Below are 26,546 nucleotides of genomic sequence, written 5' to 3' on the forward strand. Positions count from 1 at the left end.
CAGTTGATAGACATTTGGGTTGTTTTGACTTTTTCGCTGTTATGAATAATTCTACTATGAACATTCATGCACAGAATTTTGTATGAACATATGTTTTCATTTCTCTTGTGTTATAGAAGTGAAATTGCTGGGTCATACGGTAAACTTTTGAGGAAATGCCAGAACTCTTTTCCAAAGAGGCTACACCATTTTACATTCCTACTAGTATGTGTGAGGATTCCAATTTCTCTACATTCTTGACAACACTTGTTATTATCTGTCATTTTGATTATAGTCATCATAGTGGGTGTGAAGTGGTATCTCATTGTGATTTTGATTTGTATTTCTCTAATGGCTAATGATGTTGAGTATCTTTTCATGTGCATATTGGCTACTATATATCTTCTTTAGTAAACTCTATTCACATTCTTTGCCCATTTTAAATTGGGCCATTTGTCTTTATATTATTGAGTTGTGTTGTTTATATTTTTAAATTATTTATATATTCTATATTCTATACATAGTCTCTATGTAAGAGTTTTATTCTGGGGCACCTGAGGGGCTCAGTCGGTTAAGCATCTGCCTTCCGCTCAGGTCATGATCCAGGGTCCTGGGATCGAGCCCCATATTGGACTCCCTGCAAAATGGGGAATCTGCTTCTCCCTCTACCCCTCTACTCTGCTTATGCTCCCTCTCTTTCACCAGCATTCTTTCTCTCAAATAAATAAATAAAATCTTAAAGAATTTATTGTATGTAAAAGGATTTTATTTTATTTTTATTTTTTAATATTTTATCCATTTATTCATGAGAGAAAGAGAGAGAGAGGCAGAGACACAGGTAGGGGGAGAAGCAGGCTCCATGCAGGGAGCCTGACATGGGACTCGATCCCAGGCCCCCAGGATCACACCCTGGGCTGAAGGCAGTGCTAAACTGCTGAGCCACCCAGGCTGCCCTGTAAAAGGATATTAAAATTCTTTATATGTAGTCTCTTATCAGATATGTGATTTACAAACATTTTCTCTGATTGTGTGAGTTGTCTTTTAACTTTCTTCATAGTGTCCTTGAAAGTACAAAAGTTTATAATAATTTCTGTGATTTTCATTTTCTTTTCTTTTCTTTTTTTTTTTTGTCACTTGTGCTTTTGGTGTTATGTGTAAAAAACTGTTGCCTAATCCAGAGTCTTGAAGATTTATACCTGTGTATACTTTTTTAGTTCTTACTTTTAGAACTTTCACCTTTTCCATTTGGATATCCAGTTGTCTCAGCATCGTCTTTCTTTTTTTTTTTTTTTAATTTTTATTTATTTATGATAGTCACACAGAGAGAGAGAGAGAGGCAGAGACATAGGCAGAGGGAGAAGCAGGCTCCATGCACCGGGAGCCCGATGTGGGATTTGATCCCGGGTCTCCAGGATCGCGCCCTGGGCCAAAGGCAGGCGCCAAACCGCTGCGCCACCCAGGGATCCCAGCATCGTCTTTCTAAGAAACTATTCTTTTCATATTGGATTGTTGGACATCTGTAAAGGAAAACCACATTACTGTGTATTTCCATTACTTTTAATACTCTACTCATAGTATACATCACTTCCTACCCTTCTGGTCACCATATGTGTGGGAGTTTTCCCCCACACCAAGCAATTCTGAGATTCTCTAGATACCAGCTGGGTGTCTACAAGTACAACTCAATTCTGACACTACCTGGAGATAATACTTTTTTTTTTAATTTTTATTTATTTATGATAGTCACAGAGAGAGAGAGGCAGAGACACAAGCAGAGGGAGAAGCAGGCTCCATGCACTGGGAGCCCAATGTGGGATTCGATCCCGGGTCTCCAGGATCGCACCCTGGGCCAAAGGCAGGCGCCAAACCGCTGCACCACCCAGGGATCCCTGGAGATAATACTTGATCCCACAGGTAAACAGTTCAGTCCCATAAGATTGTCTCCAACCCTTTTCAGATGCCAATTGTGAGTCCAGGTTGTTCCCTGTACTCCTGACCAACCAGCCTTGAATTGGAGGTACCCATGACTCCTTTCTTAGGTTCAGGTAATTTACTAGAATAGCTCACAGAACTCAGGAAAAGATTTTACTTACTATATTGCCAATTTACTATAAAAGGATGTTACTTAATAACAATCAGATGGGAGAGATGCAAAGGGCAAGTATGTGGGAGGAGGAGTGGAACTCCCATGCCCTCTCTGGGCACACCACCCTCCCAGCACCTCCACGTGTTCACCAACTCAGAGGTTCACCAAATCCCATCCTTTAGGGTTTCTGTGGAGGCTTTATTTCCTAGGCATGATGGATGGAATTATTGGCCATTGATGATTAATTCAGACTCTTTCGCCAACTGGCCCATATCCTTGAGGGTTTTCCAAATGTCACCTAGCTCATTAATGTAAACTCTGCTGTGGTTCAAGGGCTTGTTGTTATGAGTAAGAAAAGCCATCCATTCCACTTCCATCCATCTGGAGCTACTTCAGAAGCTGGGAACAAAGTTAAGTATTATAGCAAAAGATGTCTCTATGACTCTTGCATAGGAAATTACAAGAGTATTAGGAGATATGTGCTAGGAACAGTGGACAAAGACCAACTATGTATTTCATATTATAAATCACAATATCACAAATCTGTTGTCAAAAGTTAGTTGCCCATATATGTAGTTCTAGACACTCAGTTCTATTCCACTGATCTATATGTTTATCCTCATGCCACTACCACACAGTACAGATGACTGTACCTTTGTAGGAAACAGAATTTGGGAAGTGTGAATCCTCCATCTTTGTTCTTTGTTAAGATTGTTTTGACTATTCTGGGTACCTTGCATTTCTATTTGAATTTAAGGACTGACTTTTCAATTTCTGGAGAAAGGTAGTTTAATTTTGATAGATATTGCATTGAATCTATAGAGCAATTCAGAGAGTATTGCCATTTTAACAATATTAAATCATCTGCTGTGTGATGGGCATTAAGGAGGGTGCATGATGAGATGAGCACTGGAAGATGTATGTCGGCAGATTGAATTTAAATAAAATTTAAAAATCAAAAGTCATCTAGAATGTTTCCCTTTACATAATTGCTTTCAGCATTGTTTTGTAATTTTTTAAAAAGATTTTATTTATTTATTCATGAGAGACACAGGCAGAGGGAGAGGCAGGCTCCATACAGGGAGCTCGATGTGGAACTCTATCCTGGGTCTCCAGGATCACACCCTGGCTGAAGGCGGCGCCGAACTGCTGAGCCACCTGGGCTGCCCTTGTTTTGTAATTTTGAATGAACAAGTCTTATGCTTTTTTGTGAAATATATTCGTAAGCATTTTTTTTATCTATTGTAAATGGTATTATTTTCTAATTTTATTTCAGATTGTTCATTTCTAGTATTTAGAAATACAAGTGATTTTTGCATATTGATCTTGTATCCTGCAACCTTGTAGAACTTGTTTAACAAATAGGTTTTGGGGTGGATTTCCAAGGACTTCTATATACAAGTTTGTCATTTGTAAATAAAGATAGCTTTACTTATTCCTTTGTAATCCAGATGCCTTTTATTTCTTTTTCTTGCCTAATCCCCTGGCTACAGCCTCTAGTTAAATGTTGAATAGAAGTAATGAGAACAGGCAGACATCCTTTCTAATCTTACAAGGAAAGCTTTCAGTCTTGTGCCATTAAATATGATGTTAGCTGTGGGTTTTTCATAGATATTCTTTATCAGGTTGAGGACATTCCTTCTATTTCTAGTTTGTTGAGTGTTTCATCATGACAGGGTATCAGATTTTGTCAAAGGTTTTTTCTGCATCTATTGATGTGATCATGTGGTTTTTGTCCTGTTGATATAGTGTCTTAGTCCTGCTAAGAGAACTAAATTTAAAAAGTTTTATGATGTCTTTGGGCTGCTATAAAAAAATACTACAGACTGGATGGCTTATAAACAACAAAAATTCATTTCTCACATTTCTGGAGGGTGGAAGTCCAAGATCAGAGTGCCAGCATGGTAGGATTCTGATGAAGACCCTATTTTGGGTTGTAGGTGCTGACTTCTCACTGTGTTCTCACATTTTGGAAGGAGGCAAGGGATCTTTTTGGAGCCTGTTTTATAAGGGCACTAATTCCATTTATAAGGGCTTCACCTAATTAACTTCTCAAAGGCCCTACCTCCTGCCTAATGTTACATTGGGCATTAGGTTTCAACATATGAGTTTTGAGGGTCTACAAACATTCAGACCATAGCATGTGATATATAGCATTGATTTTCATTTGTTTAGCGACCATTGAATTCCTGAGATAAACCCCAGTTGCTTGTGGTGTATAATTCTTTTGAAATGTTGCTAGATTCAATTTGCTGTTACTTTGCTAAGGAATATTAATCTACGGTTTTCTTATGGTGTCTATCTGCTTTTGTATCAGGATAATAATGGCCTCAGAATGAGTTAGGAAGTGTGCCGCTTTCTAGTTTTTGGAAAAGTTTGTGAAGGTTTGGTGTTATTTCTTTAAACATTTGGTAGATTCACCAGTGAAGCCACCTGGTCCTGGATTTTTCTTTGTGGAAAGTTTTTAATTACTAATTCAGTCTCTGTAGTTGGTATAGGTCTGTTCAGATACTCTGTTTCTTCTTAAGTCAAGTTTGGTAGTGTGTGTCTTTCTAGGAATTGTGCATTTTATCTAAGTTATCTAGTGTGATTGTATTATATATTACTTTCTAACATTAAAACATTTTCTACTTTTAAAACTTTATGCTATTTGAGATCTTTTTCCAGTTAGTCCAGATAAAAATGGTTTTAAAATTATGTCGTTGGGGGATCCCTGTGTGGCTCAGCGGTTTGGCGCCTGCCTTTGGCCCGGGGCATGATCCTGGAGTCCTGGGATCGAGTCCTGTGTCGGGCTCCCGGCGTGGAGCCTGCTTCTCCCTCCTCCTGTGTCCTGCCTCTCTCTCTCTCACTCTATGTCTATCATAAATAAATAAATAAATAAATAAATAAATAAATAAATCTTTAAAAAAATTATATCGTTGTATTATATGAAAGCAGCACTTGGGAGACTAGGTTTTAAGAATCACCAACATTATTTTTATTAATATTTTACATTTTCTTTTAGGATTGTATATTCATCAAACAGAAGCATAAAAAACTATGAAGAGGAAATTCTTAAAAAAAAGATAGTGGAGAGGGGAGTACCACAAAAGACACACGACTTCAGTTTTGGAAAGTGCACTGACAATGGTGGAAGATCATCTGTCGAGTTCTTAGATAAAAAGTCACCTCATTGTTCTCTTCTGAAGCATGAAGTTCCAGAGGATATCAGTGATGGAGAGAACAATTTAATTTCTACTGGTGAGGCATTTTTTTCTGGATTTTTATAAAATTGCAATGCCATGATAGTAATTATATTCTGATACAATTGGAGAAAAACATACTTCAAAAATCAATTATACTGGTTTCTTTCTAATAGGTAAATGAAATAAAAATAAATGAAAGTAAATGTAATAAAAGTAAGTGAAAGTAAATTTATATGGGTAAGTGAAAGTAATCCTATAGTCAACTCCTAGTTTTCCCAAACAATTGGAGATGGGGTTATTATGAACAATACACATGTAATTCACAATTGTCCTCTTAAGCCTCCACATGTCATCATCATTATTCTAATCTACACCAGTAAAAGCTTTAAGCAGACTATAGATCCAGTTGTTATAACATAACATATGTATTACTTAAAAACAACATGCAACATAAAATCATCATTATATTTTGTCACAGCACAAAAATTACAGTTTTGTTGTGACATGTTGTAAAAAGATAGGAATATAATAAAAACAGTATGGTTTTACACAGGTTGAATTGTTAAGAAATACATTACTACAATAAATATGGTATTTGACCTTGTAAAAGAATTTCAGTTTGTTTGTAGAAGTGGTTATCAGAAGGGTTGCAGCTTATGAATTATTGTGAATTGGCAGAAGGAGGATGTTAAGGACATAGGAAGGTATAGATAAATATGAGTATAAAAAATGATAGAAGTATAGATGATATAGTTAGAGACATATAGTAGATATTCTGACAGGAAACTCGAGATCTCTGGATCAAAAAACCGACTGTTACAGTTACAGAGCATCTAAGTTCCCAAACCCCAGTCCCTACAAGGTTAGGTGGTGAGGGCCTGATGTTACCCTACATGTGAAGTGGGATTGCACTATAAAAGAGGAACACTAAAATTAGGAGACTCTGATAGACTACTGGCAGATCTGCCCATCTTCTTCAGAGAAAGAGAGAGTAGGAGGGAGGGGTCTTTACTTTGGAAGGTAAATAAATCTTCCCTGATGAACAGAGAGGAACATATTAGCTTCACCACCCAGGAGTATAGGGAAATGGTTTTAAGGGGAAGAAAACCTGTCAATCTTTCTGGAACCTCACAGTTATCTCTAGCTTCCAAACCTGTTTGTTCTTTAATCATTCTTTGTCCAAGTTTTCCAATGCTTTGCTCAGAAAGGTCAGACCATAGGGAAACACAAAAATATTTATAGAAAATGGTCTCCTAACAGTTGGTTATCTGAAATCAGATGGAAATGTATAACACCAGATATGGAGGATGTGGCTCATAACATATGCAGTGAATTGAGGTATCTGGTAGATATTTAGGATGTTTCTGTGTATTTTGTGTATTCTTACATGGCTCCGTTCAGCTGGGTGCGGTTTTTTTGCATTGACCTAGTATTTCTTGTGAATGAGCTGCGAGGAAGTGAAATGCACATAAGCAAATGAAAATTTCACATTACATTCAGATTGTTTCCTAATAAATCAATTGTGTTAGATCAAACTGGTATTTTCAAAACAGGGACTGTAGCAGAATGTATATGAAAGTATCTGTTAACTAAAGGATTTTATTACTGATATTTAGTACAACAACAATAACTAAATTGATTTAAGCCCACTTAGAATCCTCTTTTGTGTGTTAACAACATCTAACTATGGTGAATAAGTGAATGGATGTGTCTTCTAGGCTTTAAGGTAGATCCATTCATACAGTTTATCTCATTTAGTCTCAGATAACTCTAAGGAGTAAGTGGCTATAAGCTGATTTATAGATGAGAACTCTAAGAGCATAAAGGACTTTCTCAAGGCCACCCAGAGCAGTTGGTTGAGCTGATATTTAGTACTCATTTTTCTTGCCTCTTGTCTAGAGTTCTGTCACAGCCCCACGGCATCCCATTAAAGTGGCCAAACACATTGCAGTTTTAAGTGAAGAGTTCATTTACTTTCAACCCCCGTCTTAACTATTTCTCTATTCCTCCGTGGAAAATTCCCATGTTGACCAGTTTAGCAGATACTCGTTGTCCACATCTTACTAACTTCTTTGCAGGCTTTCCTACTGTGAGTGTCACCCTCCTTGAAGCTTCCTGTGTACTATGACACTGTACTCTCTTGATTCTCCTTCTTGGCCATTCGTCTGCCTCCTTCACTGGCACATTGTCTTTCTACCCCCTAAATAATTGGTTTTCTCCCATTTTTTTAAGCTTCATATCCAACCACTTACTAGACATATCTGTCTAAATATACCTTAAATATTTCAAAATTTAGTCTGCCTCAAACCGACTTAATCATCTGCCTCGAACATAATTTGTTCTTAAGTACTCTATCATGTAAATTTTATCACTATCATTCTACTCAGTTACTCTTTTACCCTTCATTATATTCATAACCATGTTTGTTGATTTGTCTTCTAAATATTTTTTTAAGTTTATTTATTTACTTATTTAAGTAATCTCTACACCAACATTGGGCTCAGACTCAGGACCCTGAGATTGAGACTTATGCTCCTCCAGCTGAGCCAGCCAGGTGCCCTTCTCTTAAATATTATTACACACTTCTCTTTTTTATCCTCCTGCCATTTCTTTATTTCAGGTCTTTGCAATTTTTCTTGAGCATTTGTACCCCCGCTAGTTGCTAGGCCTTTCATTGTGCCACCCTCCATTTATACCGTGTAGAACAATGTTTATTAACTACAGGTCTGATCATGGCACTCCCTTTATTAAAATTCTTAAGTAGTTTCCCATTGATTTTATTTGGATATCTATTGGTTCAAATGTTATTTTCACCAAAAAAGTCATGAACAGGAATAGGAAGGTAATAGGTAACAAGAAAGGGCATCAAAATTGGAAAATTTTCTAACTTCTTATGTCAGATATTCATGAAGTGGCTTTAATTTGGGTATGTAATTTTGTGATAATATTACCTATATTTAAATGTGAATCTATATTAAAAGGTATATTTAATTATTTAAGTTGAAATTTATATTTCAAAGCAAGATATATAGGATTTTAAAGGTTGTTTTATTTTGAAATTACCAGTTAAATATTTTAGTTACTATTGCTCTCTCTTAGTAGCTAATCATGATAACTATATGGAAAACCTTTAGTTAATATTAAAACACATTTTGGGGGATATTTATAAGAAAGAAACTATTTTTTAGTTTTGTTTTTCTCTTTTAAAGATAATTATGACTTGGATCCTGCATCTGAATTAGGAGAAGATTTATTGAAACTTTACGTGAAACATTGTTGCCCAGATATTGATATTTATGTTGATGGAAAAAGTTTTAAAGCTCACAGGTAAATAGGCATGTGATTGATTTGGTGTCTTGGTTGTGAAAGTAAAGTTTAAAGGGGTGGCTGTCTCTTTCTAGCACAGTGGTTTTCAAGCTCTGATTCATAAAAGTCACAGAGGTGTCATGGTTGTACCTCAGGGAGCCCCTGACAGGGGAAGAGGTTGTACATCGGGTAGAGTTTTTTGCCTGCAGGTTCACATAGACACACATATCCCTTCCCCAGACATGTTCGCATGTTTTAGCCAGAGCGAATTTCTACTTTGCATTGGGCATGAACCTAAGATTTCATTAGAAGGAAATATTCTATTGCCTAAAATAGGTTTGAAAGCCACTGTCACAGAAAATGTAATTAAATGCAATTTTTAATTTCACAGGCATTATAGTATTGAAAATTATTATTTCTATATGAATGACATATATTTTCTCTGGATGCATTTTGGTTCAAAGTCTTTGATTCAGAATAGATATTCTTATGAATAGCATTGATTAGAAGGCTTAGTATTTCAATGTACTTTGAAAAAACCATTATCATGCTTTAGAATTGGGTTGCTTCAACATTCTGGGCTTTTAGATTTCAAATTAAAGCCTGCTCTTTTTTGCAAGTAACTAAAATCTGCTTAAAAGAAGAAAAATTTTTAATAAGAAATACAGATTTTTGTTTGGGAACTCAAGGGAAAGACGTACAGCTGAGCCTCACAATGGACAAAAAATGGTACCAGAACACTGAGGAGCCCAGTGTTCTTCCTCCCTCTCTTTGTGTTTAAATAGAATGTCGATAAGTTATTCTGGTGCTTCTGAAGAGGAAGAACCAGGCTGTTTGCAATGGCAAGAACCAGTCTTCTAGGCTCAAGGGTGCACATTCTTAGTGAAATTAGCAATGGGTTTAGATTATAGGATTCAACTATGCCAACAGTACTGATGTTTGTGCTCTCAAACTTCATATTGGCTTTGCCAGTTAATTGACAGCATTACCTTGCTAAACTCTAGGATTCCCAGTTTCAGTCAGACTACCATTCACAATTTGAGCTTTTCTCTGGGGAACATGTATTTTATAATTATAAGTACATACATATGCACATTTTTCCAATTTTTATGAAATCTGCATTATATATATAGTAAAATACAGGATATAATACAGATTTAGTAATATGTTTTCCATATCATGGATATATATTTTCAAATATTGTGTGCATATGTGTTTGTTTGTTTGTTTGCTTCTTTCATTCTTTTTTATGGGGGGGCAACACAGTTTTATTTTAAAAATTAATTTAATTTTATTTTGTGTTCAGGTTTTTCTTGAAACCACAGGGGGATCATACCAAAGTTTACTTATAGAGCCCAAAGGTTATTGTTGTCATACGGGGAAAGCAAGACCTTGTGATCATTTGCAATATATCCTCAAACAGTGTCTATATTTGGCCTCTCTGTGCGCTGCCTGACAGTGGACTGTTTTAGGAACTGGATCTAGAATATTAGGTTTGCATTTCAGAAGAGCTCTTGCTCACACTTCTGGTTTATTTTGTTCACCTAGCAATAAAAAATAAATGTATATTAACTAGAAGGGCAGTTTCCTGAGCACATGTTACAAGAAGATCTGGCTTAATGTTTTCTACTACTCAGTACACTTCTGTGAGTTACAATGGCAAAATCTAAATCTCATTACCTTCCTACTCCAAACTGAACAACTCTCTGTTTAGTACATAATTTTATTATTCAATTTAAGGAATATTATGTCAGTAGTTCAGAAGACATATATTCATGTCATGTAATTTAAAGCCCAGCATCAGACCTTTCTGAATTACTTCTTGTTCTAGCTGGTCAACGTTCACATTTATCTTAGTGGTGTGGCTAAAAATCTGTTTGTAATATGGCTGTTTTCATTTTAAAATTATATGTACTCATATATTGAAAGATCAGTGCAAGTACTAATAATTACCAGGATTTATGATCAGAATTATATTCACATTAGGGGTCTATTTTATAAATAGTTTGCTAGTGTAATATGTCTAAATTGATGTGGTAATGAGGTAGTTTCTTCTTGAGTCCCTGTTTCTCATGCTCTCTCTTCATAAATATCCCCATACCTGGTTCTTCCAAGATTATCTCTCCCATTGCTAGTTGCTCTGTCCAGTCTTTATCTTGATCCCTAGCTTAATGCCTGGAGCCCTTGATATGCAGTTTGATGCCAGTCACTTGCTTGTGGTAGCACAATTAAGCCAAAGAAGTTATTTTATAACAGAGTAATTAAGAGTGTGTGAACTGTGTGTGGAGCCTTTCTGTCTGGTTTTGAATTCTAGCCCTGCCATCTTTTAGCTCTGTGAATTTGGGCAAGTCATTTAACCATTTTGTGCTTCAGATCTTCATCAAACAGGATATTCTCAAGGCACTCATCTCACAGGGTGATTATTAGGATTAAAATACTTTAAAGTACTATTTAGGTGTTTGTTATCATCATGCAGGCAACAAGCCTTTGATAACAAGTTTTTGTGTAGAAAGTAACAACAACCTGTATGCACTTATAGGGGACAAGCAGAGAAATGTGGCTTGAATCACTTCCATTTCACCCCAATCCAAGAAAGGATGGAATAGCAGTGGGCCGTCAGGAAAAGTCAAATTTACTTTACTTTTTTCCATCTACACAGGCCTTTTCCCCTCTGAAGCATATTCTACACTCTTCTCACATCTTTGTCCTTATTTATCTATAATACTTCTATTCAAAGGAGAAATGAAGAGAGCACTTTTTATTTGAAAGGATGGGGGTTATAATAAATGGAGGACCCCCTAGAATTCATTGATCCTGTTTTTATGTTACTCCTTTTCTGAGTACTGCTTCCTGGGATGCTACTACGCATTACCTACTTTTGTAGACCTCTGTAACATTACTTTCCTGCCTGAATTGCTCTCATTCACCAGATGAGTACTATCTGGATATTGTACATTTCTGTCTTTATTTCCTCCTATCATCTTCAGCCTACCCCTAAGTTCACACCTGACCCACTCTATTGGGGATTTCCCATTTTATGGCATTATTTATTATTGTAGTGTTTCCAGAGAGATTGAATCTGTTTCATTTTTAAGATTGTCTGTTGTACTTCTGTGTTCCATAATTAAGATTTTCTTGGGCTGATTTATTGAAATAAATCATTTATTTATTGAAATAGCATGGCAGTGATTCCTGATTTTAGCTTTGATGCTCAATCTGATATCCTTTCCAAAATGCCTTTCTTTTCAGTGCCTGATATTATACCATTAGATTTTTCATTCAGTGAGTTAAAGTATCCAACTCCCCTTTTAAAATGTAGATTTTTTTCTGAATATTTAGCAAATTGGAACTCAGTCAGAAGGTCAGTGTTCTAGTTTGTGCCATAGTATTAATCAGTTATATGTTCAACTGGAAGCTTTTCTAGAAGTGTATAGTTCAGTAATTCATAAGCTAGTTTTTCTGGGTTTAGATTCTGACTCCATCATTTATGGAATGGTCAAGAAGTGCCTTCAAGTCTCAATTTCTTTATCTATGAAAAGAATAATAATAGTAATTATAGCATGGGATGGCTCTGGGGATTGAATGAGGTAATGCACACAAAATAACCTAATAGCTGGCACATTATAAGCTTCTAGTGAATGTTTGTTGATATAAATATGTATTGGGTATCTGGAAGGGAGACACATTGTTGTGTCTTATACCTTATAGTAGAGGCTGGCAAACTATGGCTCAGATCTGGTCACTGCCTTCTTTTTATATAAAACAACAAAAAACAAGCATATGCAACAGTACCCTGTAAAGCCTGATATTTAAATCTGATATTTATTATCTGTCCCTTTACAGAAAAAGTTTGCTATCTTACTCAGATTGCCAGGAAGCCTTAATAATTATAAAATTCCAAATTACCATGCAATGAAGTGAGTCACTAACATCTTAATATTAATTACTTTGTTAGTAATAAGTGGTCAGCCCTGTCCACTTGTGAGGTTTGATGTGATAACAATAGAAGGAAAACAGAAAATTCCTGAGTGCTACAGGCTTTTAAGGGAGGTTGCAGTGGGGTACCAAAGCTAAAGGCACTGGGTGCCCGATGCAGTACAATCTCCCTGATTGAACTAGACTAAAACTGCTCTTTAGATATTCTCTATAGAACATACTAACAGCACAGGAGGCAGAACTGTCAAGGTTTAGGAGGCTCTTCTCTGTACTTAGATTTTTCCGTTCTTGTCATTGAGTTTGTGTCTTCTAAGAGTCACTTGGGTTGTTCCCAAACCTGTTTAATGCCATTTAACTTATAATTTTCACAGCATAACTTAATGAAATATTAAATAAATCAATGATACATGAGTATGAAAGAATTTTTATGGGGCACCTGGGTTGCTCAGTCAGTTAAATGTTTTACTCTTCATTTTGGCTCAGGTCATGATCTCAGGGTTGTGCTATTGAGCCGCGTTGGGTTCTGCACTCAGTGTGGAGTCTGTTTGAGATTTTCTTTCCTTCCCCTCTTCCCGCTGGTGCTCTCTCTCTCTCTCTCTCTCTCTCTCTAAAATAAGTAAATCTTAAAAGTATTTTAAAAAGTTAAAAAAAAAGTTATTCCAGTACAAAATAAAGTGAATGGGAAGATTTAATAAAGAAGAGACATTTTAAAAATTGTTACTGAATTTAGTATAGATGAACAATGTAAAAGTTTGAGGGGGAAGTTACAAAAATCTAAAATGATTCTATACATTGGGTGCTTCACAAAAGTTTTAGATTTCATTCTTCATTTTAGAGAAATTTGAATTCGAAATTATAGATGTATATACATATAGTTTTTGTGAGAAAAAAGATGCTCTAATCAGTGAACTCACATTAAAAAAAGGATTGGCCTTATGGTGAAAGATTTGTGAATGAATCCATATGTATTTTTTTTTAAATTGGCAGATATTTTATTAAGATACAGTTTTTGGAAGTGGGACAGACATTCTAACTGGTCTTCAGATACATTTGTTAATGATTGGTTGGTTGCAAGTGAGCATGAAAACAGTTTGGAGAATTTCAAAAGAGAAAGGATTGTTCAGTGTTAGGGGTAGAGAGGCTTTTTCTTTTCTTTCTTTTTTTATTTTTTATTTTTTTTTATTTATTCATGAGAGACACAGAGAAAGAGGCAGAGACATAGGCAGAGGGAGAAGCAGGTGTCCTGTGGGGAGCCTGATGTGGGACTTGATTCTGGAACTCCAGGATCATGCCCTGAGCTGAAGGCAGATCCTCACCACTGAGCCACCCAGGCATCCCCGGGTAGAGAGTTTTTTGAGACTGCTAATTTCCTGCAAGAAGTTAAGGTCATTATCAAGTGATTACTGGTGGTTTTCTCGTTTTCTCCCCATGAAGAGTATAGAAGGTTTTTTTTTGTTTTTTTTTTTTTTTTTTTTTTAAGCATACTTCTACCTGTATAATTTGGAATTTCTGGAATTTTATTTTATTTTATTTTTAATTTTTTAAAAATTTTTATTTATTTATGATAGTCACAGAGAGAGAGAGAGAGAGGCAGAGACATAGGCAGGGGGAGAAGCAGGCTCCATGCACTGGGAGCCCGATGTGGGATTCGATCCTGGGTCTCCAGGATCGCGCCCTGGGCCAAAGGCAGGCGCCAAACCGCTGCGCCACCCAGGGATCCCGGAATTTCTGGAATTTTAATGCTCAGTAAAATGATTGTTTTATTGACATACAGTTGACTAATACAATATTGTATTAGTTTCAAGTGCATAACCGTGATTCAACAACTTATGTTATGCAGTGCTCACCACAATAAGTGTAGTTACCACTGTCCTCATACACAGTCATTACAGTATTAGTGACTATATTTCCTATGCTGTACTTTTCCATATTTATTTTTAAGTTATTATAAAATGATTATGACATATACAAATAATTAAATTCTCTTAATTATTTTTGATTAGCCAAACAACTATCAGTTCTAATTTTGTTGGATAATAGGGCATCCATCCATTACACTTTACAAATAATTTTTTTACTTAGGAAGGCTAATCTTATGAAAGCTTTAATCAATGGATGTCAAAATGGATGTCTTAAGAAAAAGCTCTTTGCTTTTTTTAAAGTATGTGTTCTCTAAGATGCTTGCAAAGATGTGCAGTGAGTAATAGTGACAACTCCAAAAAGTTTGATTCACTACCCTTGGTTTAACTTTATTTAGTTATATAGAAATAGTTTAAAAAGTATTCTTGGAGCAAGAGTACTTAAAAACAAAACAAAAACAACAACAACAACAAAAAACAGTCTTAGTGAAAAATTCCTTCTTTAGAGCTTCCCCAAGTAATCCAGGCCATTATTCTGCCTGGAGTAGTGAATCTAGTTCAGCTAACATCAGGAAGTATTGAATAGCAAGCAATGTGCTAATGCAAGAGCAAGGGGGAAATTAGGGCATCTTGACAGAGCCAGAAGCAGAAGCAGCCTTGTCAGTTGAGATTAAATTTAATCAAAAGGAGAAAATGTTTTTTGGCATGTTGAAGAATGAAAAATCTGGCAAAGATTTTTAATATGCTCTGCCATCTCATAGCACTTTTTTAAAAATGTAGGCTCCATGCCCAGTGTAGAGCCCAGTGTGGGCTTGAACTCATAACCTCGATTTCAAAACCTGAGTTAAGACCAAGAGTTGGATGCTTAACTGACTGAGACACCCAGTCACCTTATACAGCATTTTTTTTCATACAGCTTGCTTTTCTTTTCTCTTTTCTTTTCTTTTCTTCTTTCTTATTTTTCATGAGATACGCAGAAAGAGAGAGGCAGAGACATAGGCAGAGGGAGAAGCAGACTCCATGCAGGGAGTCTGATGTGGGACTTGATCCCAGAACTCCAGGAGCCGAAGGCAGACCCTCAACTGCTAAGCCACCCAGGCCTCCCCATATAGCATTATTTTTAAACTGAGGCTTGTATCTAATTAAGTAGGAATATTTTCGAAGTTTCTGTCTTAAAGTCGGGGAAATTGTTTAAGTCTCAAATGCTTTTAATCTTACTTAAAGGAAATAGCATGTTGTATTAGTGCAAATATTCTGAGAAGCAGACATGAGGATAGGGTTTATACTTGCAAGAAATTTAGTAGGCTAAATGCATGTGAGAGAACATGGTAAGGAACCCAGGGGTGACTGAAGGAGCTGTCAAACTTCTGTGTTGATCTGCCTATGATGGAAGGAACAGGGAAAGGAAGGAAGCTTGGGTAGTATTTGTCTTAGGCTACAGTGAAGTTCTGAGGAAAATCAGCAGTGTTAGAAAGTTCCCAGGCCAAGGTCACCCATCAGAAAAGGCCCTATCTCTCTGGAATAGTGTCCTGGATGTCCTCAGTCACTAGTAGAGAACAGCCTGTGAGAAAGCCTTGGTACCCATGTGGTAACGAATGCAGGGTGCCCTACTGGAGCCATTGGTCAGTTATGCAGTCAAAGATCAGAGAGATGCATTCTCATGCCTGCCACACATGTAAGTTATGACATGCTATATGTTTATACAGGTATAGCTCCTATTGCGTTTGGCTTTATGGTGCTTTGCAGATGGTATGAGTTTTGTTGTTATTGTTGTTTTGTTTTGTTTTTGTTTTTGTTTTACAAATTGAAGATTCATGGCAACCTGCAGCAAACAAGTCCAATTAGTGCCACTTTCCCAACTGCCATTTGCACACTTCATGTCTCTGGTCACATTTTGGTAATCCTTGCAATATTTCTATTTTTTTTTCATTATTTGTTGTGGTGATCAGTGATCTTTGATGTTATTATTATAATTGTCTTGGAGTGCCACAAACTACACCCATAAAAACATGGCAAACTTAATTGATATGTATTGTGTTTGTTCTGACTTCTCTCTCAATCAGCCATTCCCTTATCTTTCTTTCTCCCTTTCCTCAAGCTTCCCTATTCCTTGGAACACAACAGTGTTGAAATTAGGCCAGTTAATAACCCTACAATGGATTCTAAGTGTTCAAGTGAAGGGAAGAGTTGCACATCTCTCACTTTAAATCAAAAGCTAGAAATAATTAAGCTTAGTGAGGAAGGCATGTTGAAAGCCAAGACAGGTTGAAAGCTAAGCCTCTTTTGCCAAACACTTAGCCAAGTTGTGAATGCCAAGGAAAAGTTCTTGAAGGAAATTAAAAGTGCTACTCCAGTGAAAAAACAAATGTTAAATGAAAACCTGATGGAGAAAGTTTTAGTGGTCTGGATGGAAGCTCAAACCAGCCATCACATTCCTTTAAGCCAAAGCCTAATCCAGAGTAGGGTTTTAACTCTCTTCAATTCTATGAAGACTCAAAGAGGTGAGGAAGCTGTAGAAGCAAATTTTGAAGCCAGTAAAGGTTGGTTCATGAGGTTGAAGGAAAGAGATTGTCTTCATAACATAAAAGTGCAGGGTGAAGGGAATCCCTGGGTGGCTCAGCGGTTTAGTGCCTGCCTTTGGCCGAGGGTGTGATCCTGGAGTCCCAGGATCGAGTCCCATGTCGGGCTCCCTGCATGGAGCCTGCTTCTCCCTCTGCCTGTGTCTCTGCCTCTCTCTGCGTGTCTTTCATGAATAAATAAATAAAATCTTAAAAAAAAAAAAAAAGTGCAGCGTGAAGCGCCAAGTGCTGGTGTAGAAGCTATAGCAAATTAAAAAAAAAAAAAAAGCTATAGCAAATTATACAGAAGATCTAGCTAAGATAATTCATGTAGGTGGCTACACTCAACTACAGATTTTCACAGATTTTATTCTTTTGGAAGAAGATGTGATCATATTTGCAAATGATATATTTGGTAATGGGTTAGTATCCAAAATCTGTGTAGAACTTATCAAATTCAACTCCCAAACAACAAATAATCTAGTTAAGAAATGGACAGAAGACATGAATAGGCATTTTCTCAAAGACATACAGATAGCTAACAGACACATGAAAAGATGCTCAACACATGACCGAGGCGGAGCAGCAGCAGCTCATTGACAACCACTTCCTCTTTGATAAGCCCATGTCACCCCTGCTCCTGGCCTCGGGCATGGCCTGCGACTGGCCAGATGCCTGTGGCATCTGGCACAATGACAATAAGACCTTCCTGGTGTGGATCAACGAGGAAGACCACCTGCAGGTCATCTCCATGCAGAAAGGGGGCAACATGAAGGAGGTGTTCGCTCGGTTCTGCAACGACCTCACCCAGATTGAAACACTTTTCAAGTCGAAGAATTATGAATTCATGTGGAACCCTCACCTGGGCTACATCCTCACCTCCCCATCCAACTTGGGCACAGGCCTGCGGGCAGGTGTGCACATCAAGCTGCCCCTCCTGGGCAAGCATGAGAAGTTCCTGGAGGTGCTCAAGTGGCTGCGGCTTCAGAAATGAGGCACAGGTGGTGTGGACACAGCTGCTGTGGGTGGTGTCTTTGATGTCTCCAACGCAGACCGCCTGGGCTTCTCAGAGGTGGAGCTGGTACAGATGGTGGTGGATGGTGTGAAGCTGCTCAGTGAGATGGAGCAGCATCTGCCACCACCACCAGCCCCACTGCTTCCTAACTTATTGCCCGGGCAGTGCCCGCCATGCATCCCTCTGTTGTTCGCCACTTGGCAGCTGAGCCCTTAGCCTCCCTGTAGAGACTTCTGTCACCCTTGGTAGAGTTTATTTTTGTGACGGCTAAGATGTTGCTGATGCTGAAATAAACTAGGGTTTCAGCCTGCTACTACCAGTCAAAAAAAATAAAAAATAAAAAAAAAATAAAAAGAAGATGTTCAACATCATTCATCATCAGGAAAATACAAATCAAGTACAATGATACATTACCTCACACCTGTCAGAACGGCTAAAATTAACAATGCAGGAAACAACAGTTGTTGGTGAAGATTTGGACAAAGGAGAACCCTCTTACCTTGTTGGTGGGAATGCAAACTGGTGTAGCCACTCTGGAAAATTGTATGGAGGTTCCTCAGAAAGTTAAAAATAGTACTACCCTATGATCCAGCAATCATACTAATAGATATTTATCCAAAGGATACAAAAATACAGATTCAAGGGGGCACATGCACTAGTGTTTAGCAGTAGTATCAACAATAGCCAAATTTTATGGAAAGAGCCCAAATATCCAGCAACTGATGAATAAAGAAGATGTGATATATATATATATATATATACACACACACATATACACACACACACACACACAATGGAATATTACTCAGCCATCAAAAAGAATGAAAGCTTGCCATTTGCAATGATGTGGATGGAGCTAGAGTGTATTGTGCTAAGCAAAATAAGTCAAAAAAAGAATTACTGTATGATTTTACTCATGTGGAATTTAAGAAATGAAACAAGTGAACATGGAGTGGGGGGGAGAGAGAGGCAAACCAGAAAACAGGCTTTTTTTTTAATTACAGAGAAAAAACTGAGGATTACTAGGAGGGAGGTGGGCAGGGGATTATACACAGACAAAACTTAATTCCTGTCATTTCTGGAGTTCTTTTTCTCATAACTCCCTCCTCCATTGTATTGTGCCCCATAAATTCCATCTGACTTATCCTCCTGAAGCTCCTATATTAGTCTTCTCAACTCAGGAAGACAACCAGGCTCTTCTTGTGTTTGTTCTCCCTATGCCATGATCTACAATTTGTTTCCAGGAAGAAAAGTATCATAACTATAGGACTTACCTAATTAGTTTTCCCTCTTTTAGGAATCAGTCCTATACTACCTTTTTTTTTCCAGTGTCATATTTTATTCACTTTTCTACTTGTTAATGTAGAAAAGTTACCTTTTCTACAAAAGTGGAAGCAGAATCCCTAATATTTTTAAAAAGGTTTTATTTATTTATTCATGAGAGACACAGAGAGAGAGAGGCAGAGATATAGGCAGAGGGAGGAGAAGCAGGCTTCATGCAGTGAGCCCGATGTGGGACTCAATCCCAGGACTCCAGGATCATGCCCTGAGCCAAAAGGCTGTCATCCAACCATTGAGCCATCCAGGCATCCCTAATTTTTTTTTAAGACTTTATTTATTTATTTATTTATTTATTCATTCATTCATTCATTCATTCATGAGAGACACAGAACGAGAGGCAGAGACACAGGCAGATTGAGAAGCAGGCTCCATGCAAGGAGCCCGATGTGGTACTCGAACCTGAGCCAGAGGCAGATGCTCAACCACCCAGGCATCCCTTTAATTTTTTTCTTAATATCCTTTATTTTTTAGGACAGAAAAACTGGGAAGAGTACAGAGAATTCTCATATGCCCTCACGCAGTTCCCATATTATCAACATCTTTTATATACATTTAGTGTAGTACATTTGGTACAATTAACCAACATTGAGACCTTATTAACTAAAGTCCATAGTTTATTCAGAATTCTTTAGTTTTTGCCTAATATTTTTTTTCCCCAGGGTCACATCCAGGATGCCACATTACATTTAATGGTCGTGTCTCTTTAGGCTTCTCTTAGCTGTAACAGTTTCATAGACTTTACTTGTTTTTGATGACTTGGACAGTTTGAGCTCTGGGTAAGTATTTTGTAGAAATATTCCTCAATTGGAGTTTATCTGATTTTTAAAAAGATTTTATTTATTTATTCATGAGAGACAGAGAGAGAGAGAGAGGCAGAGACGCAGACAGAGGGAAAAGCAGGCTCCCTGTAGGGAGCCTGATGTGGGACTTGATCCCAGGACCCTGTGATCACAACCTGAGCCGAGGGCAGACGCTCAACCACTGAGCCACCCAGGCGTCCCTATCTGAATTTTTTCACCATTAAATAGGTTATAGGTTTTGGTGAGGAAGTTCAAAAGGATAAAGTGTCATTTCTTATTATATCATTTCATGGGTACATGTAATGGTAGTGACTTATTACTGTTGATGTTAACCTTGATCACCTGGCTAAGGTAGTTTTTTGATTTTGCACTGTAAAATTATTCTCATCACCATCCCCAATCTCCCATTTGCACACTATACTCTCTGGAAAGAACTGTATATAGCCCACACTTAAGGGATGGGAGTTAGGGCTCACCTTCTTGAGGGAATAGTATGTATCTAAATTATTTGGAATTCTTTTGCTCAAGAAATTTGCATCTTTTCCCCATTTATTTATTCAGTCATTTCTATATATCAGTATATACAGAAATTCAGGAGTGATTCAGCAGATCTTATGATAAAGGACAGACCAGAGTGGACAAACAGAAACTAAGCTGCAGAGCACTGAGCAGAGGCTTTTGATGAAAAAGGAAAAGTCTTGCACATTGAACTATAATGATATGGACAGTACAGGATAACCAGAGGTGGAGCCAGGGCCTCACCACTATGGAAGAGTATCTACTGAGGCTGCAGACTGGCCCAGGAGTGGCATCATGCTGTTGGGATGGCCATCCTCAGTAAGCTTCTCCTTGAAACACAACTGCAGCTGTATTCTGCATCACTGGAAATGGCAATATTATATTAACTCTGTTGGTCTATGGAAAAAAAATTTATTTTGTACTTTGACTTACATTTTGTACTTTGGTTTGTAATTTGGCTTATTCTTTACTTTGGCTTATTTATTTTATTGCTGAAACTGTTCCAGCTTTAGCTACAGGAGCTCTTTCAATGTGTTCTTATATCCCTTTAACAACCCCCACATCATTGTGTGTATGTGTAGCATTTCCTTACTTTTTGACACTAAAAGTACTCTAAGCTCATCTGTCCTAGAATCAACCATTTCTCTAATGATCCCTGGTTCTTTTATTCTAATGGAATTAGAAACTAGTATCTGGATACTGGGTGTGCTTGTTGCTGTTTTCTTTTAGGTCCTCTCAGCCGACAGAGCAAAGAAATATATGTGTTATATTCACCGGCATATATGCACGTATCTATAAATATTTCTATATGAATCCATCTTTATATTAAGCTAAGTATAAATTCATATTGATGTCTCCAATACTAATCTGTCACCACATAGATCATCCTAGTCTACTCCCTTACTTTTTGTAATCTTCTATAACAGTGACAAGCTTGGCTTTCATATTCCAATATCTAGTACTTAATTGTTCAATTCTCTCTCTCTCTCTCTCTCTCTCTCTATATATATATATATATATACAGACACACATGCACACACACACATATAATGGTTTTAGAATTGTTAATCTCAGGGACACCTGGGTGGCTCAGTGGATTGAGCATCTGCCTTTGGCTCAGGTCGTGATCCCGGAGTCTTGGGCTGGAGTCCCACATCCGGCTCACTGCAGGGAGTCTGCTTCTCCCTCTACCTATGTCTCTGCCTCTTTCTTTGTGCCTCTCATGAATAAATAAGTAAAATCTTAAAAAAAAAAAACAGAATTGTTAATCTCTATTTTATGAGAAACAGCTTCACCAACTGGCATACAGTGTTTGTATTTGGTTCCTTTGTCTTTATTCTTGTAGTCTGTACTCATTTCCAAAGTTATTTAGGCCAGGACCTTCCTTCTCCACTCCCTTCAGTGAGGTTATTTCATACATGTGTAATGCAATTAGATTCTTTTGTCACAGACTGCATTTCATCCCAGGGTCCCCTGACCTCCTCCAAAATATTTTGTCTTTACATACCTTAAAGTTCACTTGTGCTTAAAGTTTTTTGGGTTTTTATAAATGGATATTGTCCTACATCTACCATTGCAGTTATCATACAGAATAGTTTCACCTAAAACTTTCCTGTGATTGATGCCCTCCCCAAATTTCTGGCAATTTTCAAAATTGTCTTCACAGTTTTGGCTTTTCCAGAATGTCATATAATACAATCATACAGTATGTAGCCTTTTCAGACTAGTTTCTTTTGCTTAGAAATATGCATTTAAGATTCATCCATGTTTTTGTGTGGCTTGAGAGCTAATTCTTTTTTTTATCACTGAATAATGTCTGTTGTTAAGACTATACCACAGTTTATTGATTCACCTGTTGAGGGATATTATAGTTGCCTTAGACTTGATGATTTTATTTTATTTTATTTTTGACTTTTTTTTTATTTTTAAGATTTTATTTATTTATTCATTAGAGACACAGAGAGAAAAAGAGAGGCAGAGACACAGGCAAAGGGAGAAGCAGGCTCCATGCAGGGAGCCTGATGTGGGACTCGATCCCGGGACTCCAGGATCATGCCCTGGGCCAAAGGTAGGCGCCAAACTACTCAGCCACCCAGGGATCCCTGTTGTAAACATTTGTATGCAAGTTTTTTGTGGACGTAATTTTCAGATCAGCTGGTTAAATAGGATATGATTATCAGATCATCTGATAAGATTATGTTCAACTTGGTAAGAAACTGCCAAACTATCTTTCAAAGTGGCTGTACCACTTGCATTCCTTCCTTCCTTCCTTCCTTCCTTCCTTCCTTCCTTCCTTCCTTCCTTCCTTCCTTCCTTCCTTCCTTCCTGTTTGTATATGAGAGAGAGAGAGAGAGATTGAGAAAGCAAGCATACCCATGAGCTGGGAGGGCAGAGGGAGAGAGAGAAAAGAATCTTAAGCCAACTTTACTCCCAGTGCGAAGCCTGATGTGTGGGGCTCGATCTCACAACCCTGAGATCATGACCTGACCTGAGCTGAAATAAAGAATCAGTAACTCAACTGACTGAGCCCCCCAGGCACCCCCTACTTGCATTTCTACTAGCAGTGAGTGAGAGTTCCTTTTGGTTCTCATCCTCATCAGTAATTGATACTGTCAGTTTTCTGGATTTCAGTCATTCTAATAGATGTGTACTTATATCTCATTTTACTTTACTTTTTTTTTTTTTTTAGTTTTTAAAAGAAATTTAAGTAGGTTCCACACCCAACATGGAGCTCAAACTCACAACTCTGAGATCAAGAGTCATATGATCTACCAACCAAGGTAGCCAGGCGCCCTCATTTTACTTTTTATTTCCCTAATGCCAGAGGATCTTTGTTTTTTAGTTCTTTTTTTAAATTTTATTTATTTATGAGAGACACACAGAGAGAGGCAGAGACATAGGCAGAGGGAGAAGCAGACTCCCCGCTGGAAGCCAGATGCAGGACTTGATACCAGGGTCCTGGGATCACACCCTGAGCCAAAGGCAGACACTCAACCACTGAATCACCCTCGCGCCCCAATGCCAGAAGATCTTGAGGATCTTTTCATACAATCAGTTGCCATCTGTATATCACTGGGAGTTTTTTGTTCATATCTTTTGCTCATTTTTCAAGTGGGCTGTTTGTTGTCTAATATTGGGTTTTAAGAGTTCTTTCATATTTTGGATAGAAATCCTGTATCTGAAATGTGATTTGCAAATACTTTCTCCCTGAGCCTTGTCTTTTCATTCTCTTAACAATGTCTTCTACAGAGGAAAAGTTTTAAATTTTTTTGAGTTAAAATTGACATGTTGTATTTGTTTCAGATGTTAACAACCATTCAATATTTGTATACATGGTGAAGTGATCACCACACGAAGTCTATTTACCATCCGTCACCATGCAAAGTTACAAAAATTTTTTTTTTCCTTGTGATAAGAACTTTTAAGATTTACTTTTCTGGCAACTTTCAAATATATAATAAAATATTACTGACTAGTTTCCATGCTTAAGTTTTTAAGTTTAATAGAATCCAACTTACCAGTTTTTTCTTCTATGGATTGTACTTTGATATTGTATCTATATTCTTCACCAAACCCAAGATCCTATGTTGGTGTTTTCTTCTAGAGGTGTAGGGTTTTATATTTTATATTTAGATCTCTGATCAATTTTGAGTTAATTTTTGTGTAAGTTAAAGATCTGTATCTAGGTTTACTTTTTTGTATGTGGGTGTCTGATTGTTCCAGCACTATTTATTGAAAAGACTCTCCTTTCTCCATTGGTGTTTTCGTCAAAACTCTGTTAACTATATTTGTGTAGCTCTATTTCTGGCCTCTGATCTGTGTTGATTCTGTCTTGAGTACTGTTACTGTACAGTTACTCTTGAAATCAGGTAGTCTGAATCCTCCAACTTTGTTCTTCTTTTCCAGTATTGTTATGGCTATTTTTGGTTCTTTGCATTTCCATATAAATTTTAGAATCACTTTGTCAATACCTACAAAATAACTTTCTGAGATTTTGATTGGAATTGCCTAAATTTTTAATTTTTAAAATCATAAATTGGTGTTGAATTTTGTCAACTGCTTCTCTATATCTATTTTAATGACCACAACTTTTTAATTTTGTTAATGTGCTAAATTATATTGCTTGATTTTGAAATATTAAAGCAATCTTGTATTCCTACAATAATTTCAACTTGATTGTGATGTTTTATTCAATGTATTTATTGCTGGATTCAGTTTGCTAATATTTTGTTGAATATATATTTGCATCTATATTTCTCTTTTTTTTAAAATTTTATTTATTCATGAGAGACACACACAGAGAGAGAGAGAGAGAGAGAGAGAGAGAGGCACAGACACAGAGAGAAGCAGGCTCTATTCCATGCAGGGAGCCCGATGTGGAACTCCATCCCGGGTCTCCAGGACCACACCCGGGACTATGAAGGTGGCGCTAAGCCACTGAGCCACCCGGGCTGCCCTGCATCTATATTTCTGAGAGAAATTTTTAGGTTTAGGTCTCAAGGTTATGTTAACTTATAAAATGAGTTGGAAAGTATTTTTTCTTGTTCTTTTTTTCTATTTATTATTTTAATAAAACTTTGAGTAAGATTAATTTTATATCTTCCTTAAAAGTTTATTTGACTTTACTGGGGAAGCCATCTTGGCCTGTAATTTTCTATATTAAGTTTTATTTTTATTCTGCTTTTTACAATTAAGTTTATTATATTTAGAATTCACATATAATCAAATTCAGAGAGTTAAAAGTCTAATTTGATGAGTTTTTTAAACTAAAAAATGTTTAAAGATTTTATTTATTTATTGGAGAGAGAGAGTGAGGGAAACAGCATGAGTGGGAGCGTGGGAGGAGAGTAGCAGAGGGAGAAGGAGAAGTAGACTCCCCACTGAGCAGAGTCCTGGATGTGGGGCTCCATCCCAAGACTCTGGGATCATGACCTGAGCCAAAGGCAGATGCCCAGCCAACTGAGCATGTAGTTATATGAGCATGATATATGGTTATCATACAGGGTTACATTAATTTCAGATGTACAATATAATGATTCAACAATTCTGTACATTACTCAGTACTCATCATGATAAGTGTACTCTTAATCCCCCTTAGCTACTTCACTCATCTCCTCCCCTCCCCCCCTCCTCCTCTCTGGTAGTCATCTGTTCTCTCTAAGAGTTAAGGGTCTACTTTTTGGTTTGTGGCTTTTTTCTTTCTTTTGTTCCTTAAATGCTACATATGAGTAGAATTATACGGTATTTGTCTTTCTCCAACTGTCTTATTTCACTTAGCATTACACTGTCTGGCTCCATCCATGTTGTTGCAAATGGCAAGATGTCATTCCTTTTATATATATAACATATATATAAAAACACATACTTCTTTATCCAATCATCTATCAGTGAAAACTTGGGCTTCTGCCATAATTTGGCTATTGTAGATAATACTACTGTAAACATTGGGTGTGTATATCTCTTTGAATTAGTATTTCTGTATTCTTTTTGTAAATACCTACTAGAGTAATTGCTTTAATATTGTAGTTTAGTAGGGTTGTAGGGTAGTTTTTTTTTTAACTTTTTTAGGAAACTCCATACTGTTTTCCACAGTGGCTGTACCAGCTTGCATTCCCACCAACAGTACACAAGGTTCTTTTTCTGCATATCCTCACTGACACTTGTTGTTTCTCATGTTTTTTATTTTAGCCATTCTGACAGGTGTGAAGTGATATCTCATGTGGTTTTGATTTGTATTTTCCTGATGATGAGTGCTGTTGAGCATCTTTTCATGTGTCTTTTAGCTATCTATATGTCTTCTTTGTAGAAATGTCTGTTCATATCTTCTGTTCACTTTTAATGTGGATTATTTGCTCTTTTGGTGTTGTGTAAGTTCTTTATATATTTTGGGTACTGTTTATTGGATATATCATTTACAAATATCTACTCCCATTCTGTAGGCTGTCTTTCAGTTTTGTTGATT

General features: G+C 37.0%; 1 protein-coding gene and 1 pseudogene across 4 annotated transcripts in view; both read left to right on the top strand.

The window, feature by feature from the left end:
• The window catches only part of BTBD8 (BTB domain containing 8), a 93,176-nt gene that overhangs the window by 18,733 nt on the left and 47,897 nt on the right, over positions 1–26,546 (top strand). For 2 of the 4 annotated variants that reach the window (XM_072834473.1, XM_072834472.1), the window contains 2 exons: positions 5,070–5,305; positions 8,460–8,577. In XM_072834473.1, the coding sequence (XP_072690574.1) occupies positions 5,070–5,305; positions 8,460–8,577 (354 nt within the window). The remainder of the gene's footprint in view (positions 1–5,069; positions 5,306–8,459; positions 8,578–26,546) is intronic. The other 2 variants (XM_072834475.1, XM_072834476.1) reach the window with 1 other exon arrangement.
• LOC140637555 (creatine kinase B-type pseudogene) lies at positions 17,463–18,155 on the top strand (annotated as a pseudogene).

This window comes from Canis lupus, chromosome 8 (assembly GCF_048164855.1).
Source record: "Canis lupus baileyi chromosome 8, mCanLup2.hap1, whole genome shotgun sequence".
NCBI lineage: Eukaryota > Metazoa > Chordata > Mammalia > Carnivora > Canidae > Canis > Canis lupus.